This window comes from Lissotriton helveticus, chromosome 3_1 (genome assembly GCF_964261635.1).
Source record: "Lissotriton helveticus chromosome 3_1, aLisHel1.1, whole genome shotgun sequence".
In the NCBI taxonomy this organism is placed as follows: Eukaryota; Metazoa; Chordata; class Amphibia; order Caudata; family Salamandridae; genus Lissotriton; species Lissotriton helveticus.
Genome location: NC_136061.1, coordinates 1,479,624,540 through 1,479,640,549, shown reverse-complemented (window position 1 = coordinate 1,479,640,549; position 16,010 = coordinate 1,479,624,540). Strand labels below are relative to the sequence as shown.

The following is a 16,010-nucleotide window of genomic DNA, read 5'->3' as shown; positions in this document are numbered from 1 at the left end:
AAATGTTTGCAAGTTTTTCTTCTAAGAAGTCTTTCGTAGGCACGAGGTAAGGTGACTCCTCCTTTCGGTGATAGCGTGTATGGGCATCAACTCCATGTATAGATTGTTTTCTTCTTGCCATCTGGTTCCAGATGTATTGCTGCTCTTCGAAACCATCCTTCGGGGTCCCCTTGGTGCGCAATCCACTCTACCCTCGACGATATGGTGATTTTGTACACTTTTTCCATCTCTCTGCGTATCCATTCGATTGGAAAGTCTCTCATCGTCGAAAACATTGTGGACGGCCTTCGGGCCTAGCCGCATTGATCAACCCCTCTGCCGATGGACAGACTCCGTTTCATTTCTGTCCACTGCAAGTACCCTCGCACCGATGTACACCAGGTCTACAACTTGTACTTATCACCGGAGCACAAGAAAGAGGACTGTTAGGCCTGTCGGTCGTTCAGATCAAAAAAGACTCTTAGGGATCGTCGTGCTCGACAACTAGAAATTCAGCACCAAGGCACTCAAAAGACTCCGGATATCTTTGGAGAAGAATCCTAACAGGAAGAAGCAGCAGCTTCGGAAGAAGAGAAGGCCTTCACTGTCCCAGAATTGGATTCCAACCTCGAGATCAACTTCTGGTGTCCAAATACATTCCAGCAGCACAGGGTGTTGTGATTACTAAAACCCCATACCCCATAAACTAGTTTCCACCAAACATAAGGCTTTGACACCACCTCTGCATTCGGGCATTAGTCTGCACCAAGATGATGTTTCTGACGTCCCACCCTCAGGCCCGGCACCGAAACAAGTGATCAAGCCTTCCGGCTCTGGGTAGAGCCGAGACAGATAGACTTCGCACCCAAAACATTGCGCTCCGAAAGACCAATCTGGTTCGGAGCCGAAACCATCAGCTTGGAAGGACAAGTCCGGTTCAGCACTAAAAATTTACGCGCCAAAATCTAAAGAAGATCTTTCAGTTTTCCTGGAACCGATCTTTGATATTATGAAGGACAGATTAGATCCAAAGCAGAAAACCCTTTACATCAATCCAGACTCTGGATATATTTAGCCAAAACTGCTTCCAGGAGGAAAGTCATTTCAGAAGAAGGACATTGCTGCAAGTCCTATGAATCTTCTCCACCATCTTCACACAGAGTTAGTCAAAGTCTCCCTATGTTAAATGATATGATGAGAAATGTAGATGAGCTTTTTAAGGACCCTGTTTGCACGTATTTTAACACCAAGGGTTGATAAATAAATATAAAGCATCACCCTCTGATCCTGTTTTTTTTTTAAAGGACTGCTCCCTCTAGATTCCCTAGTAGTTTCTAGGTCTACTTCAGTACCTCCCAGAAGAGCACAAGAAAAAGGCACAAGACCTAGTTCAGGAAAAGAAACTAATTTCAAATTCTTCTATTAGATGTGCTCTTGATGCTGCTGATACTGCAGCGAGAGAAGTTAATACTAGCATTCTCTTAAGTCGGCATGCCTGGCTTAGGATTTCTGGTTTTAAACCAAAAGTTCTGTAGTCAATTTTAAATACTCCTTTTGATAAGCAGCATCTTTTTGGACTTCAGGTTGATGAGGCTTTAGAAAGGTGACAAAAGACACTGACTTGGTGAAATCGATGGGAGCACTTCAGACTCCTTCAAGTAGCGGCTCTTTCGCCACTCATTTTATAGAGCAGGGTCTAAAACTACATCCTTAGACCCTAGCACTTCCTCCTATAGGTCCAACACACAACTCTTTTCTGGTAGAGGCTTCTATAAAGGAGGGTCCAGAGGAAACCATTTTAAAGGTAGGGGTAAGAGCAGGCCAACACGTAACTCCCCTTCCACCAATAAGCAGTGACTTGCCTACACTTCCCCCTGATCATTTAACACATGTCAGGGGAATACTTCAACAACTTCTCCCCATTTGGCAATCCATAATATCAAACAAATGTTAATTAGACATTATCCAACATGGTTATTGCCGGGAGCTTACCAACAATCTGCTCAATATTCCACCTCACACTCACAGACTCGTCAGAGCACCTCCAGCTCCTCAAACAACCAGGATGTACAAGCTCTTTTAAGAAATGGGGCTATAGAACCAGTTCCATTAAAGTACCAAGGATTAGAGGTGTACCTATCTGTACTTTCTAATCCCCAAGAAGTACGGCTACTTAAGAACCATTTTAGATCTAAGGACGTTAAATCTGTGCATACTTTCAGAATATTTCCACATGGTCACGCTTCAACAAGTTCTTCCACTGCTACAGCAAGGTGATTTTATGTCCACACTGGACTTAAAAGACGCCAGCTTTCATGTTCCAGTTCACCCAGCTCATCGCAAATACCTCAGATTTGTGATGATAGGAAAACACTATCAATTCAAGGTCGTTGAAGACCTCTTTCGAGACATTGGACATCCGCTAATCGACCTGTTTGCTGACGAAAACAAAACAAATACCTTCCAATCCCCAGGTTCTACTGACCTGGTACAGTACTGACCAGGAGTAAAGGGGAATGCCCTTTTGATAAACTGGTCCGGTACATTTCTTTACGCATTTCCTCCTATTGTATTGTATTGTATTGTATTGTGTTCTGTTCTTGTATAGCGCGTACTGTCACCCTACGGGTATCCTGGCGCTTCGACTTACCAGATACCACCAGCAAAACAATAATCCTATTTTCAGAGTAAGAAGCTCATATTACTTATTCCTTGGGAAGAGCCAGGTCTTTAGGCTTTTTGTGAAGGGAAATAGGGAATTATAATGTCTAATATTCTGGGGCAGGCCATTCCAGAGGTGTGAGGCTGCTACTCCGAAAGCTCAGCCTCCCATCCTGGTTTTCTTAAATCTGGTAACAGTTACAAGATTTGCACTGGAGGATCGAAGTTTTCTCCCAGAGTTGTACCAGGTAAGTTTTTCCTGCAGAGGTAGTGGGCCTAAGCCATGTACTGCTCTTAATACAACACAGAGAGACTTAAATTGAATTCTCTCCTTAATGTGAAGCCAATGAAGGTCTCTTAGAGACAGCGTTGTTGAGGATCTGCGCTGCCTATTTAGCACTAGTTTTGCTGCTATAGACTGGACTCTGCAATTTTAACAATACTGATTGTGGTGCTCCCAAATACAAGGAGTTGCAGTAATCCAGCCTGCTCCGAATAATGCTCCTCACTACAAGAGATCTAGTGTCGCAAGGTAGTAGTGGAAGAATCTGGCGAAGTGCTCTAATCAGGGAGAAACATGTACTGACCGTTTTATTGGCTTGTGACTCCATCTGGAGGTTGTCATCTACCATAACCCCAAGGTTACGCACTGTTTTACTGGGGCCAGTGGTTTATCCTTAGGAGTGAGTCTAAACTCCAGCGGCAGATCGCGGAACATTTTGGCCGTGGAGCAGTACACAACTTCAGTTTTTCCTCCATTAAATTGTAAGGAGTTTGTCCTGAGCCAATTGGAGGTCTGTTGCATACACTCCTGGAATGTGTCCATAGTTATTGCCTGATTCCCTTCCAAGGAGAATCTCAATTGGGTGTCGTCCGCGTAGTTAACTAGATCAATTTCAAAGGCCTTAGTAATGGGACCAGAGGACGCAAATATATATTAAATAAAATCGAGCTTATTGCAGAGCCCTGCGGCACCCCATAACGCACCTGGGTTTTAATGATGTATATGGTGTGATGGTCACAGCCTGTTGTCTACCCTTCAAATAGGATTGCAGCCACTTCAATGCCCGTCCTTTCACACCTATATTCTCCAGTCTTTTCAATAGTATGGTGTTGTTCACCGTATTGAATGCGGCTGACATGTCTAGTAACACTAGTACAGATGGATTGCCATTGTCGGCTCGCATTGTTCGGTTGTCCAATACGGTCACTAATTCTGTTTCAGTTATTTGACCTGGTCGGAACCCAAACTGGTCCTTGTCTAGCAGTGATTTTCTTCTAGATTTAGGGACAGTGATTTACTAACTACCTTCTCCAGAATTTTTACTGGATACGGTAGGAGAGGTATTGGTCTAAAGTTCATTTTACTTGTAGGGTCAAGAGACATTTTTTTGAGCAGCGGGGTCACCACTGCCTGTTTCCAGACTTCTGGAACCATTCCTTCTTCCACTGACTGGCAGCAAATCTGCCGCAGCCAAGGAAACAGTTCTTGCCGAAACTCCTTCCAAATCCTATGTGGAAGGGGGTCCAGGGGGAGCCCGAGGATACACTTTGGGCCAGGCTAGTAAATGCATCCTCGGTAAGAGGTTAAAAACACTCTAGAATGGGCGATTGACGGCTATGAGCGGTTTCTGTCTGTGGCTCTTCAGCTAGAGTCTGAAGTAGTTCATCCTGACAGCTGCTATTGCTGAGGTTAAGACCCCCAACAATTTTGATGATCTTCTCATCAAAATGGGCGGCAATGTTGTCGCATAGTTTTTGTGTTGCAACCACCTTGTTCCCCATACAGACTGGATTGGATAAAATGTAAATGTAAATGTCGGAATTTGTAAAGCGCACAGCTACCTCCACCGGAGGTGTCCCGGCGCTGTCCGTATACCGCTTAGGAACCCTTCCTGGCTTTCCTGGGAAATGTCCACTCCTGGGCACCCCCTAGGTGCAGCCAGGCATCCCAGCGCTTTTGGGGCCGTTGTGGAGACTAAGCAAGCTATTGCCCAGAGTTGCAGCGTGGGACCCATGATCAGAACAGGTACTGAGGCGAGAATATCCAGTAAGGGGAATTAATGAGTCGGAGACCCGCCGAGGCGGGAATCGAACCCTGGTCCCTGGTCAGAGCTCTGCACCAAGGTCTGCCTGCTCTAACCATTGAGCCACACTTCTCCTAGGTCCTTTATGATATTAAAAAGCGCTTTAGTTCCATTGGATGCCTGCAGGATGGATTTAGCATAGAATTCTGCTTTGGACATAGCAATAGTTTCCTTATACAGAGTCTGCAGTAGTTTCAACTCTTTTTTTATCTGGCTCTACGTATGACCTTCTCCATTTCCTCTCGGCTGTCTGCATTTTTTCCGTATCAGTTTCAATTCCTCACTGTACCAGGGGGCTGAGGGTTTCTCTCTGTTTTTCAGTCTTTACACTGGGGCAGTCAGATCTAGGGTACCGTTAATATAGTTACAGTGGGTTTGATAGTTGTCTTCTACTGAATCCCTAGGTACAAAAAGATTCTGTTCTGGGAATGTCGGGCATACTCTATTTCTCACTAGCTTAGCCCATTCTCTGTCCTTACGATAGGACATCGGCCAGTTCATGTTGTTCGATGATCTGGGCACTAGTATCCTAAAATGGATAAGAAAATGATTAGTCCAGCTTTGGTGCAATACATCCATCACCTCTGCCTCAGTCCGACTGGCAAACAAGAGGTCTAAGACGTGTCCTCCTTGATGGCTTGGCTGATGTACTAGCTGGTGTACGCCTAGGCTTACACAGGTTTGCCTCAATTCACTCAGATGGGGTTCCGGGTTCCCGTTGTCCCAGAGATAAAAGTCCCCTAATATAACCATTCTTGAGTGTGCTAAAGTCAGGTCGGCGAGAAAGTCGAACTGGGCTTGATGTTGGATATTTACACCCGGGGGTCTATAAAAGACTCCTCCAGTTCGTAATCTTCCTCTTGCCTCTTCCAATGAGAAGCCGAGCAGTTCAATACCCTCAATCTCGTCGACATGTACTGAACTAAAATCCCATTTTTCTTTTAAAATCTCCCCAACCCCCCCTCCTCTCCCCAAGGGCCTTGGTTTATGAAAAATCTTATAGCCTCTGGACACAAAAAGCCCAGTTCTACCGAGGAGTTAGTGTGAGTCCATGTTTCCGTTAGGAATAGAGCATCTATACCACTATCGACAAACTGTACCGGGACAGGACCAATAGGATCCTAATAGTACCAGAATGGCCTCACCAGTGGTGGTTTCCGGATTTCCTCCACCTATCAGAAAGAACATACAGGAGGGTTCCTATGCAGGGATGATCTCCTCCACAAGCTAGGAGGGCAGTTTTCCACTCCAACCTTCCCTTGCTGAGCTTGACAGCATCGCTCTTGAATTCCTCCAATATTGACACTTAGGCCCCCCCTCACATGAATGCATTGACATTCTCAGGAAGTCCACAATACATCGACCAGGCGGTCCTATGTATTCAAGTGGAAGAGATTTTACATGTGGTGTGTTCAAATAATGTTCATCCAATTCTGGGGCAGGAGAATGTAATCTCACCTAATCTCCTCCATTTAGCTAAATCTGGGCTGAATTTGTCCTTTATCAAGGTACATCTCATCTCCACTGACCATTGCTCACCACACATCTTCCACCGAGCCGCCACCACCATTGCACCCGAACACCACCTTTGTAACCGGCACCTTCCCAGACAATTGGAAACGCGCTGAAGTCAGGCCCCTGCTCAAGAAGCCCTCAGCCGACCCCACGGACATCAAGAACTACCGGCCCATCTCTCTTCTCCCCTCTGCTGCTAAAGTCGTGGAGAAAACAGTCGACGCAGAGCTGACGACATTCATCGAAGTCAACAACCTCTACGACCCGTCCCAATCTGGATTCCGAAGCAACCACAGTACCGAGACCGCCCTACTCGTCACCACAGACGACATCCGCACCCTCCTCGACCAAGGCCACACCGCAGCCCTGATTCTACTCAACCTATCAGCAGCTTTCGACACCATCTCTCATCACGCACTCACAGCCAGACTACACAAAGCCGGCATTCAAGGAACCACCCTCGACTGGATCCGATCATTCTTCACCGGCAGAAGCCAAAGGATCAGACTGCCACCCTTCCTCTCCAATCCCACGGAAATCACATGCGGAGTCCCACAGGGGTCATCTCTCTGCCCGACCCTCTTCAACATCTACATGGCCCCCCTCGTCACCATCGTCCAACTACAGGGCCTCAGCATTATATCTTACACCGAAGACACCCAGCTCATCCTCTCCCTCACCAAGGACCCTACCTCCGCCAGACTCAATTTCCAGAAAGGAATGCAGGACGTCACAGCCTAGATGACCAACAGTTGCCTAAAGCTCAACTCCGAGAAGACAGAAGTCCTCACCCTCGGAACCACCCCTTCAGCATGGGACAACACCGCCCTCGGTAGCCCACCGTCCCCCCACAGACCATGCCAGAAACCTCGGCATTTTACTCGACTCATCCCTCTCCATGAACCAATAGGTCAAGGCCGTCGCCTCCAGCTGCTACAACACCCTCCGCATCCTCCGTAAGACGTTCAAATGGATACCACCCAGAGTCAAGTCACCCACACACTCATCACCAACAGGTTGGACTATGGAAATGCACTCTATGCCGGCTTAAACAAATCCCTGCTCCGCAGACTCCAGACAATAGAGAACACCCCCGCCAGACTCCTCCTCGGCATCCCTCGACACAAGCACATCAGCCAACACCTACGGAAGCTCCACTGGCCACCCGTGGAGAAGAGATTAACTTTCAAGATCCTGACCCACGCCTGAAAAGTGCCTAGACAACACCAGACCCAAATACCTCAATGACAGTCACCTTCCACCTACCCAAAAGAAACCTCCGATCAGCCAACCTCGCCCTAGCCGAAACCCCTTGCATCCACAGAGCCAAAGCAGGAAGAAGATTCTTCTCCTACATCGCAGCCAAGACCTATAATGAGCTCCCAACAGACATCAGGCGCGCCCCTTCCCTGAACACCTTCAAGAAGGCACTCAAGATCTGGCTGTTCTGACTGAACAGCACTGCTGACTAGGCCCCCTCACCCTCCCACCTCTTGCCCCCGCACCTTGAGACCCTCACGGGTGAGTAGTGCGATTACAATTCCTTGATTGATTGATTGATTGATCTCATAGCTATTACTGCTTACAGAAAGTCTCCTACACAGGCGTTTTTCTTCCAGATGCCTGTGGTGATGTATTTTTTAGAGGGATTGAAGAAGGTATTCCCAAAAGTAAGTTCTACTTCTCTTCCTAGGGAGCTTAATGAGTTCTTTTGAAACTCATGGGTTCCCCTTTCAAACCTATACATAAGGCATCTTTACAACACCTCCCATGAAAAGTTTCCTTTCTGGTTGCGATTACGTCACCACGTAGAGTCATTGAGATTACGCAGTTTTTCATGCTAACAGGGTGGTCATGAGAACTCATCTGAGTGTCCTCCCCAAGATGATTTCTAATTTTCACATTAATCAGACAGTTTCGCTCCTAACGCTCTTTCCTAATAGTTCCACACCAGCAGAAAGAGCTTTACACTTGTTAGATTTCAAACAAGTCCTGAAATCTTATTTAGATAAGACCAAATATAATTAGGCAATCTGACCATCTGTTTGTCAGCTATGGCTCAATGAGGACAGGCATGATTTCTTCTAAACAGACCATATCTGGATGGATAGTCTCTTGCATAGTATTCTCCTACCAATTGGCCACCAAATACATGCCGGACCTAAAGCCCATTTTACAAGGGGCAAGGCAGCAACAGCTGCTCTACTAAGAAATGTCCCATCTCTGAAATATGCCAAGCTGCTACTTGGAGGTGTTTAGACTTAAGCACTCAGACAGACACTCAAGTAGGGCCGGCCTCTTTAAGGAATCTATTTCGATAGTTGTTACAGCTGCTTTTGTGTATCCTTGATTCATCCGCAGGTGTGTAGGATGGGCTTGCTACTCTATTTAGTACTTATGACTATTGATGAGGATCCCCTGGAAGAGAAGGTTAAATTGCTTACCTGTAATCTTAGGTCTCTTACAGTGGAATCCTCCTTAAAGTCATAAGCAACCCCCCCTCCTCCCCGGACAAATCTCACCTGCAGCAGTTTGTATACTTGGTTCTGTTTTCTTCATGTCACCACAAAAAGACCTGACTTAACTGTCACCTTTGGGGCATCATGGGATACAGGAGGTCCTGGAGACCTTAAAGGCACTGTGCCAGTATTAACTTGTTATCCTCTAAATGCAGCCTATTAGCTAACAATGCCTTTTTATCCCATTACAGTTTTCTCTTCAATAAAGGCTGTGTTTGCACTTCATGCTCTCTTATTCTGATTTACAGAAATGCTTGAGGCTGAGAGCTTTATTAAATGAAATGCAAGTTGGTCATATTTAGCCCTTAATATACGCTACATAGTTATATGTAAATAGATGTTTGAGACATGTGTGCTATAGAGACACATGCTTAGCATGCTCCTGCCATCTAGTGTTGGGTCCGGATGCTTGCCTGTTGTTTTTCTTTGAAGAAGTTTTTTCCAGTCTTGAGGTAAGGTGACACCTCCTTTTGATGACCGTGCACATGGGCATCAACTCCATTGTTAGATTGTCTTCTTTTCACCATCAGGTTCAGACGTTGTTTGCGGCGCTCCGGTTCGAAACCATTCTTTGGGATCCCCTCGGTATGCATCCCACTGTACCCTAGTTGGTATTGTATCGTAAGCGTTTCACAATCCTCCGCGTGTCAAAACTTAAAAAAATCACTACCTTTGATTGGGAATACACTTTTGACGGCCTTCGGGCCTAGCCGTGTCAGTTACTTCCACTCCGTCACATCTCATCGAATCTTCTTCTAATGGAATGGACTCCGTTTCCATTCTGTCCTCTGTGCCACTGAGAACAAGGAAGAAAATTGAGACGCTTCTCGATCGCTCCGGTCGAAAAACACTTTGCGGGACTGGCTGGCTCAATGAAGGAACATGCAGCGACAGCACATCAAACACACCCCGGACATCTTCAAAGAAGATACCAAGCAGGAGGGGATGGAAGCGTCAGCAGCAGAAGAGGAGAAGGCCTTCTCTGTCCTTGAATCATACTCTGAACTGGAGATGGACCTAGAGTCCTAAGACGTTCCAGCGGGACAGGGTGCCAGGAGTACCAAATCCCCCTTTCCCATCAAACTAACATCACCAGTCAAAATGCTTGTGGGATACCACTGCCTTCTGGCCATAGTTGGCACTGAGAGACTTCTTCTAGCACCTCTCCTTTGAGCTTGGCACCAAACCAGCAAACTAAGCCTTCCAGCTCGAGCCATGACAAATCACCTTCAGCACCAAAGGATAAAAAAGACAGGTCCAGCTCGGCACTGAAAATAAAAGATGCCCTTCAAAAGCCTCAAGAACCTATCCTGGAAATTATGGTGGAACAGCTGGAGTCCAATCCAATGCCATCTGGGAACAGAGAGGAAGACAGAGAAAGAATGAGTGAGAAAGACAGAGATACAAGGAAGAGAGAAAGAGAGAAACAGTGTGAGAGAGAAGAGAGAGGAAGACAGAGAGAGAAAGCGAGGAAGAGAGAGAGGCAAAGAGTAAGAGAGAGCTAGGAAGAGAGAGGGAGAAAGAGTGAGAGAGAGAAAAAGAGACAGAGAGCGAGAGGAAGAGAGAAAGATTAAGAAAGAAAGAATGAGATACAAGGAAGAGAGAAAAACAGCAAATGAAAAATTACATTCATCTAGACACTCAACATATATTGGTAAAATATGTAACACCTTCCAAAAGGAAGATCTCTTCAGAGGATACAAGTTACAAAATTCCTCTAAAGAAGAAAAAGGACATAGCTACAAGCCCTCTCCACCCTAATCCTCAAGCCTCTACACCATCTTCACCACTACCATGCTCAAACCCTCTAGACGTTACACCACAGGGTTCTCCGCACACAGAGCCTGATAAAGGGGATGGGGATGACAATAGTCCACCACCAATAGATGCATGGAATGATTATAATATTGACCCAGCGATAGATAATGATCCTAACTATACCCTGCAAAACCATCACCTCCTGATGACAACACATCATACCAGAAGTTAATTTCTAGGGCTGCCTTCATACCATGGAGGTACACTACTCAAAGAATCTTTAGAAGAAGATATGTTATTTGAAACACTAGGAACTACACATAGAACAACTCAAAGTTTACCTACATTAAAAGGTATGATGCGCCATGCCGATGACATTTTTAAAGACCCTGCACGTGCATGTATATTAAGACTCGGGGTTGACAAAAAATACAAGCCTCCACCATCTGACCCAATTTTTACCAAAGGGCATTTACTTTTAGATTCCTTAGTGGTATCCACTGCTTGAAAAAGAGAAAATTCACAGACTTCAGCAGATGCACCTCCTTCAGACAAAGAGTCTAAGTTAATAGATGCATTAGGAAAAAGAGTGGCTGAACAGTCCGCCAAACATTGGCGCATAGCTAACACACAAGGCCTATTAGCTAGATATGATAGGATCCACTGGATGAAGTAGATGAGCTACTCCAGAACTTCCCAGAAGAATATAAGAAAAGAGGTCAGAAATGAGTGCAGGAGGGGAAAGTAATATCGATTTCCTCCATTAGATGTGCACTGGATGCTGCTGGTACTGAGGCAATGTGAATTAACGCCAGCATTCTCCTAAAAAGACATGCACGGCTGAGAATCGTTGGGTTTAAATCAGAAGTACAACAATCTATTCTCAATGCTTCCATTGGCAAACAACATCTATTTGGACCTCAAGTAGATGAATCACTTGAGAAAATGAAAAAAGATACAGAGGAGGCAAAATCAATGGGAGCACTTGAGTCACTATTCAATAGAGGTTACCTTTTCACTCAGTTTATAGAGGATCCAAAAGTAATTCCTCAGATCCTAATGAGTCCTCCTATAAATCAAACAAAACCCTCTCCATCTAGAGGTTTCTATAAAACCTGCTATAGAGGGAACAATTTCAAAGGCAGAGGTAAAGGCACATACTTCTCCATCTCCCAAAAAGCAGGGACTTCCCTGTAATTCCCCCCCAGACCATCTTACACCTGTCGGGGGAAGACTGCAACAATTTCTTCCCATCTGGCAATCAATGACATAAGGCAAATGGGTATTAGACATTATCCAAAATGATTATTGCCTGGAGCTTACCAGCAATCCTCCCAATATTCCACCTTGCACTCACACACTTTTGTTACAACACCAACAGCTCCTCAATCAAGAAGTGAAAGCTCTTCTAACAATATGAGCTATATAACTGGTTACAATACAACACCAAGGATCAGTTTACTCATTTTACTTCCTAATCCCCAAAAAGGATGGGTATCTACGACCAATATTAGATCTCAGACCGCTAAACCTATACATACTATCGGTAATACTTCAACAAGCACTTCCACTTCTACAACAAGGCGACTTCATGTCAACACTAGACTTGAAGGACTCATACTTCCACATTCCGGTTCTTCCAGCACATCGCAAATATCTCAGATTTGTAATAGCAGGAAACCACTATCAATTCAAAGTACTCCGGTTCTGAGTAACCCCTGCACCCAGAGTGTTCACAAAATGTCTAACAGTAGTAGCAGCTCATCTAAGAAGGCAACAAATTCATGTCTTACCATATCTAGACGATTGGTTCATCAATGCCAACACACACCAAAAGTGCTTGCAACATACTCAAACTACCATAGACCTTCTCCATCAATTGAGATTTACAGCCAATGTGCAAAAATCCCATCTTCAACCCTCGCAACTGCAAACATATCTGGGAGCAACATTAAACACTTACACAGCTCTAGCCTCTCCCAATCCAGCCAGAATTCGAAACTTCCAAACACTATTACAACATTTTCAAAACATTCAATACCAAACAGTCACAACTTTCATGCAGCTACTAGGGATGATGATTTCATGCATCACAATACTGCCTCACGCAAGATTACACATGCGTCCTCTACAGGAATGCTTAGCACTTCAGTGGAATCAGTCATAGGGGCAATTAACAGATCTAGTGTTGGTAGACAGCCTCGCTCATCACTCTCCGCAGTGGTGGAACACACCAAACCTATCAAAAGGGCGGCCCTTCATCTCTCACAGGCTGGGATGCCCATCTCCAACGTCTAACAATTCAGGGCCAGTGGGTCAACAAACACAAAAGGCTCCACATCAGTTACCTGAAGGTTCTTGCTGTCTATCTAGCACTAAAAGCTTGTCGACCTCACCTCGTAGGGAAAGTTGTCCTAGCCCGAGTCCGAATGGACAATATGACAGCTATGTCCTATGTACAAAAACTGGGGGGGGGGACACATTCTCTACAACTGTAACGCCTCTTTCAGACCATCTGGCATTGGGCAATACATCATAAAATTCTTCTGGTAGAACACCTTCCAATGATGCACAACCATTTTGCCGACCTCAGCAGTATGCAGCAACAATTACACAAATGGGAACTTCATCCCCAGGTTCTCCTTCCATACTTTTGAAAATAGGGGTTTCCGCAGTTAGACCTCTTTGCCGCAACAGAGACCTCAAAATGCCCATATTCTCCCATCGTCTATCCAAAGGCAATGCTCTATGGATGAATTGGTCAGGGATATTTGCTTATGCTTTTCCACCTCTCCCTCTCCTTCCATTTCTAGTTCGGAAACTCAGGCAGAATTTAGTTGCTCTCAGATAGGTTTGTCAACCATGGTTCATCACACTACTAGAACCATCAGTGGTTCCACATCTAAAGCTGCACCTCACTTCAAACCTGTTCACTCAGAACCATGGAGAAATCAGGCCTCCAAACACCAAGGAGCTTAACCTAGCGGTGTGGCTCCTGAAATCATAGAATTCGGATACCTAAATCTACCACCAGATTGTATAACAATTCTTAGGGAAGCCAGAAAACCAACCACTAGAGCATGTTATACAGCAAAGTGGAAAAGGTTTGTTATATATTGTCATAAAAATACAATTGAACCACTAGATGCATCTATACAACAGATTATTTGTTATCTTTTGCATCTACAACAAGCGGGCTTAGCCTACACATCTGTTCGACCACATCTTGCTGCAGTAGCCGTGTATCTTCAAAATAGACAATATTTATACTTATTAAAAGTTCCAGTAATTAAAGCCTTTATAGCAGTGCCTTAAAATAATAATACCACCCAGAGTACTGCATGCACCTTTCTGGAATGTAATATTGTTCTTACAAGGCTTATGGGTCCACCTTTTGAACCATTACACAATTGTTTATTGCAGTTTCGTTCTTGAGTTACCTGTTTTCTTCCCTCAACCTGATTTAGTAGCAGAAAGAGCTCTACATACAATTGATGTCAAAAGAGCACTATTATATTACATGGCTAGAACAAAAGGTTTTCGCAAAACACCCTTTTATTGCCTTTGCTCCACCTCATAAAGGAAATTTTATCTCTAAATCCACTATTTCTAGATAGAATGTTAAATGTATTCAAACCTGTTATGTTTAAGCTAAAATAACGTTATTAATACCTCCTAAAGCACATTCTACTCGCAAAATAGGAGCATCTATGGCCTTTTTAGGTTATATTCCGATAGCTGACATATGTAAGGCAGCTACATGATCCACACAACACATTTACCAACCATTATTGTGTGGCTGTATTAGCACACCAAGAAGCTAATGTAGGATAGGCAGCGTAAAGAACGATTTTTCAAACAACTGCAACACCCACTGGTTAGCCACCGCTTAGAAAGATAGTGCTATATAGTCTATGCAAGGCTTGTGTATCTACAGCACACATGCCTCAAACGGATTATGTTACTTACCCTGAAAGCAATTGTTCTCGTCATGTAGAGCTGTAGATTCACATGCGCCCTCCCTCCGAAGACCACCTGTAGTTGTTGCAGTTCTTATTACTTACATTATTTACACATGGACATGTATATACTACACTTACTTACGCTATTCTCACACTATTGCGGGGAAAAAAATCTAACAATGGAGTCGAAGTCCATTAGCACTATCACCAACAAAGGGAGTCACCTTACACCTGACTGGAAAAGACTTCTTCGAAGAAAAACAACTTGCAAACGTCCAGACCCAACACCAGATGGCAGGAGTATGCAAAGCATGTGAATCTACAGCTCTACATGCAAAGAACAGATGCTTACAGGGTAAAGAACATAATCCATATTGGGCAACCCTTAGAGAAATATAATACTGCAGGCCTGCCGGAAGACTGTATCAACACAGTAAAAGGAATTGTGGGTCAGTTTGGTTGGAGTGATTTAAGCCAAGCATTGGAACAGCAGATAGGCAAAGAAAATGTTATTCATCTGGCTCTTGACATCGGGAGGACCACTGGAAGGCTATGAAAAATTACAATTATTGCAGCAATTTCAAGCACTCCCACTGGAGGGAAAGAAGCAATGTCTTAGCACTGCATATCTCAGCATGCATCTAAAAACAAATTACTCACCTGAGAGGTCCACCATAGGGCAATAAGGATAATTAACATGCAATAAGAGTACTGAGGCAGTATTGTGCGATGTCTGTGCTAGTGCTTGTGATCAAGGATCAGGAGGATCCGAAACGCATAAGGCCAAGAAAGAATCTCGATGATGTTGCCAGACTTCTACCTTGAAAATAAAACTAATGATCTGTGTGGGAATGCGTCTTCATGTCTTGGGAATATAGATTTATATAATATATTTAATATGTGCTCCGGGGTCCCCGCATGTGGGCAGGGATATTCAGTACTTATGACTTTGATGAGGATTCCCCTAGAAGAGAGCTAGGATTACAGGTAAGCCATTTATCCTATTCTACCAAGACCTTAACTTACAAAATGGAGATAGAAGAGATTTTACTCTATAGGTGACTTGCTAGGATTTTCAGTATTATTTACAAGGTATGTGTTAACTTGTTTTATTGGGCAATACGTTATGCTGACTTCCTGAAGTCTCAATGATATGTTCTATAAATCTGATATCTTATGCTCTAGTGTAGTAAGACCTTTTCTTCAGTGACATTTATCTTTGCTTTTGTATAGTGGATTATGATGGGGCTCTGACTGTGTTTACTGAGATGCAGCTACTGGCTCAAGAGAAAGGACTTCACAGCAATGGGAGTGGTACCCCCATAGGTAATGTGACTTTTCACAATCTATTCTGTACATGGGAAAAGGGCTTGAATGCATATTAGTATAATTGTACTCTCCATATTAATATTTATTGTTCCCGGTTTTCAGTTAAAGCAGTTTCTAACAAAAAAAAAGGACTGAAGATGAGAACGTTTGCTTTTACGTACAATTAGGAAAGCACTTTTTTTCTACACTTTACTGCTTTG

At 44.3% G+C, this 16,010-nt stretch overlaps 1 protein-coding gene across 1 annotated transcript in view; it reads left to right on the top strand.

Moving 5' to 3' along the window:
- Positions 1-16,010, top strand: part of LOC144823527 (40-kDa huntingtin-associated protein-like) — an 884,224-nt gene that overhangs the window by 383,343 nt on the left and 484,871 nt on the right. Inside the window, exon 7 of the mRNA XM_078682113.1 lies at positions 15,715-15,807. Coding sequence (XP_078538239.1) covers positions 15,715-15,807 — 93 coding nt within the window. The remainder of the gene's footprint in view (positions 1-15,714; positions 15,808-16,010) is intronic.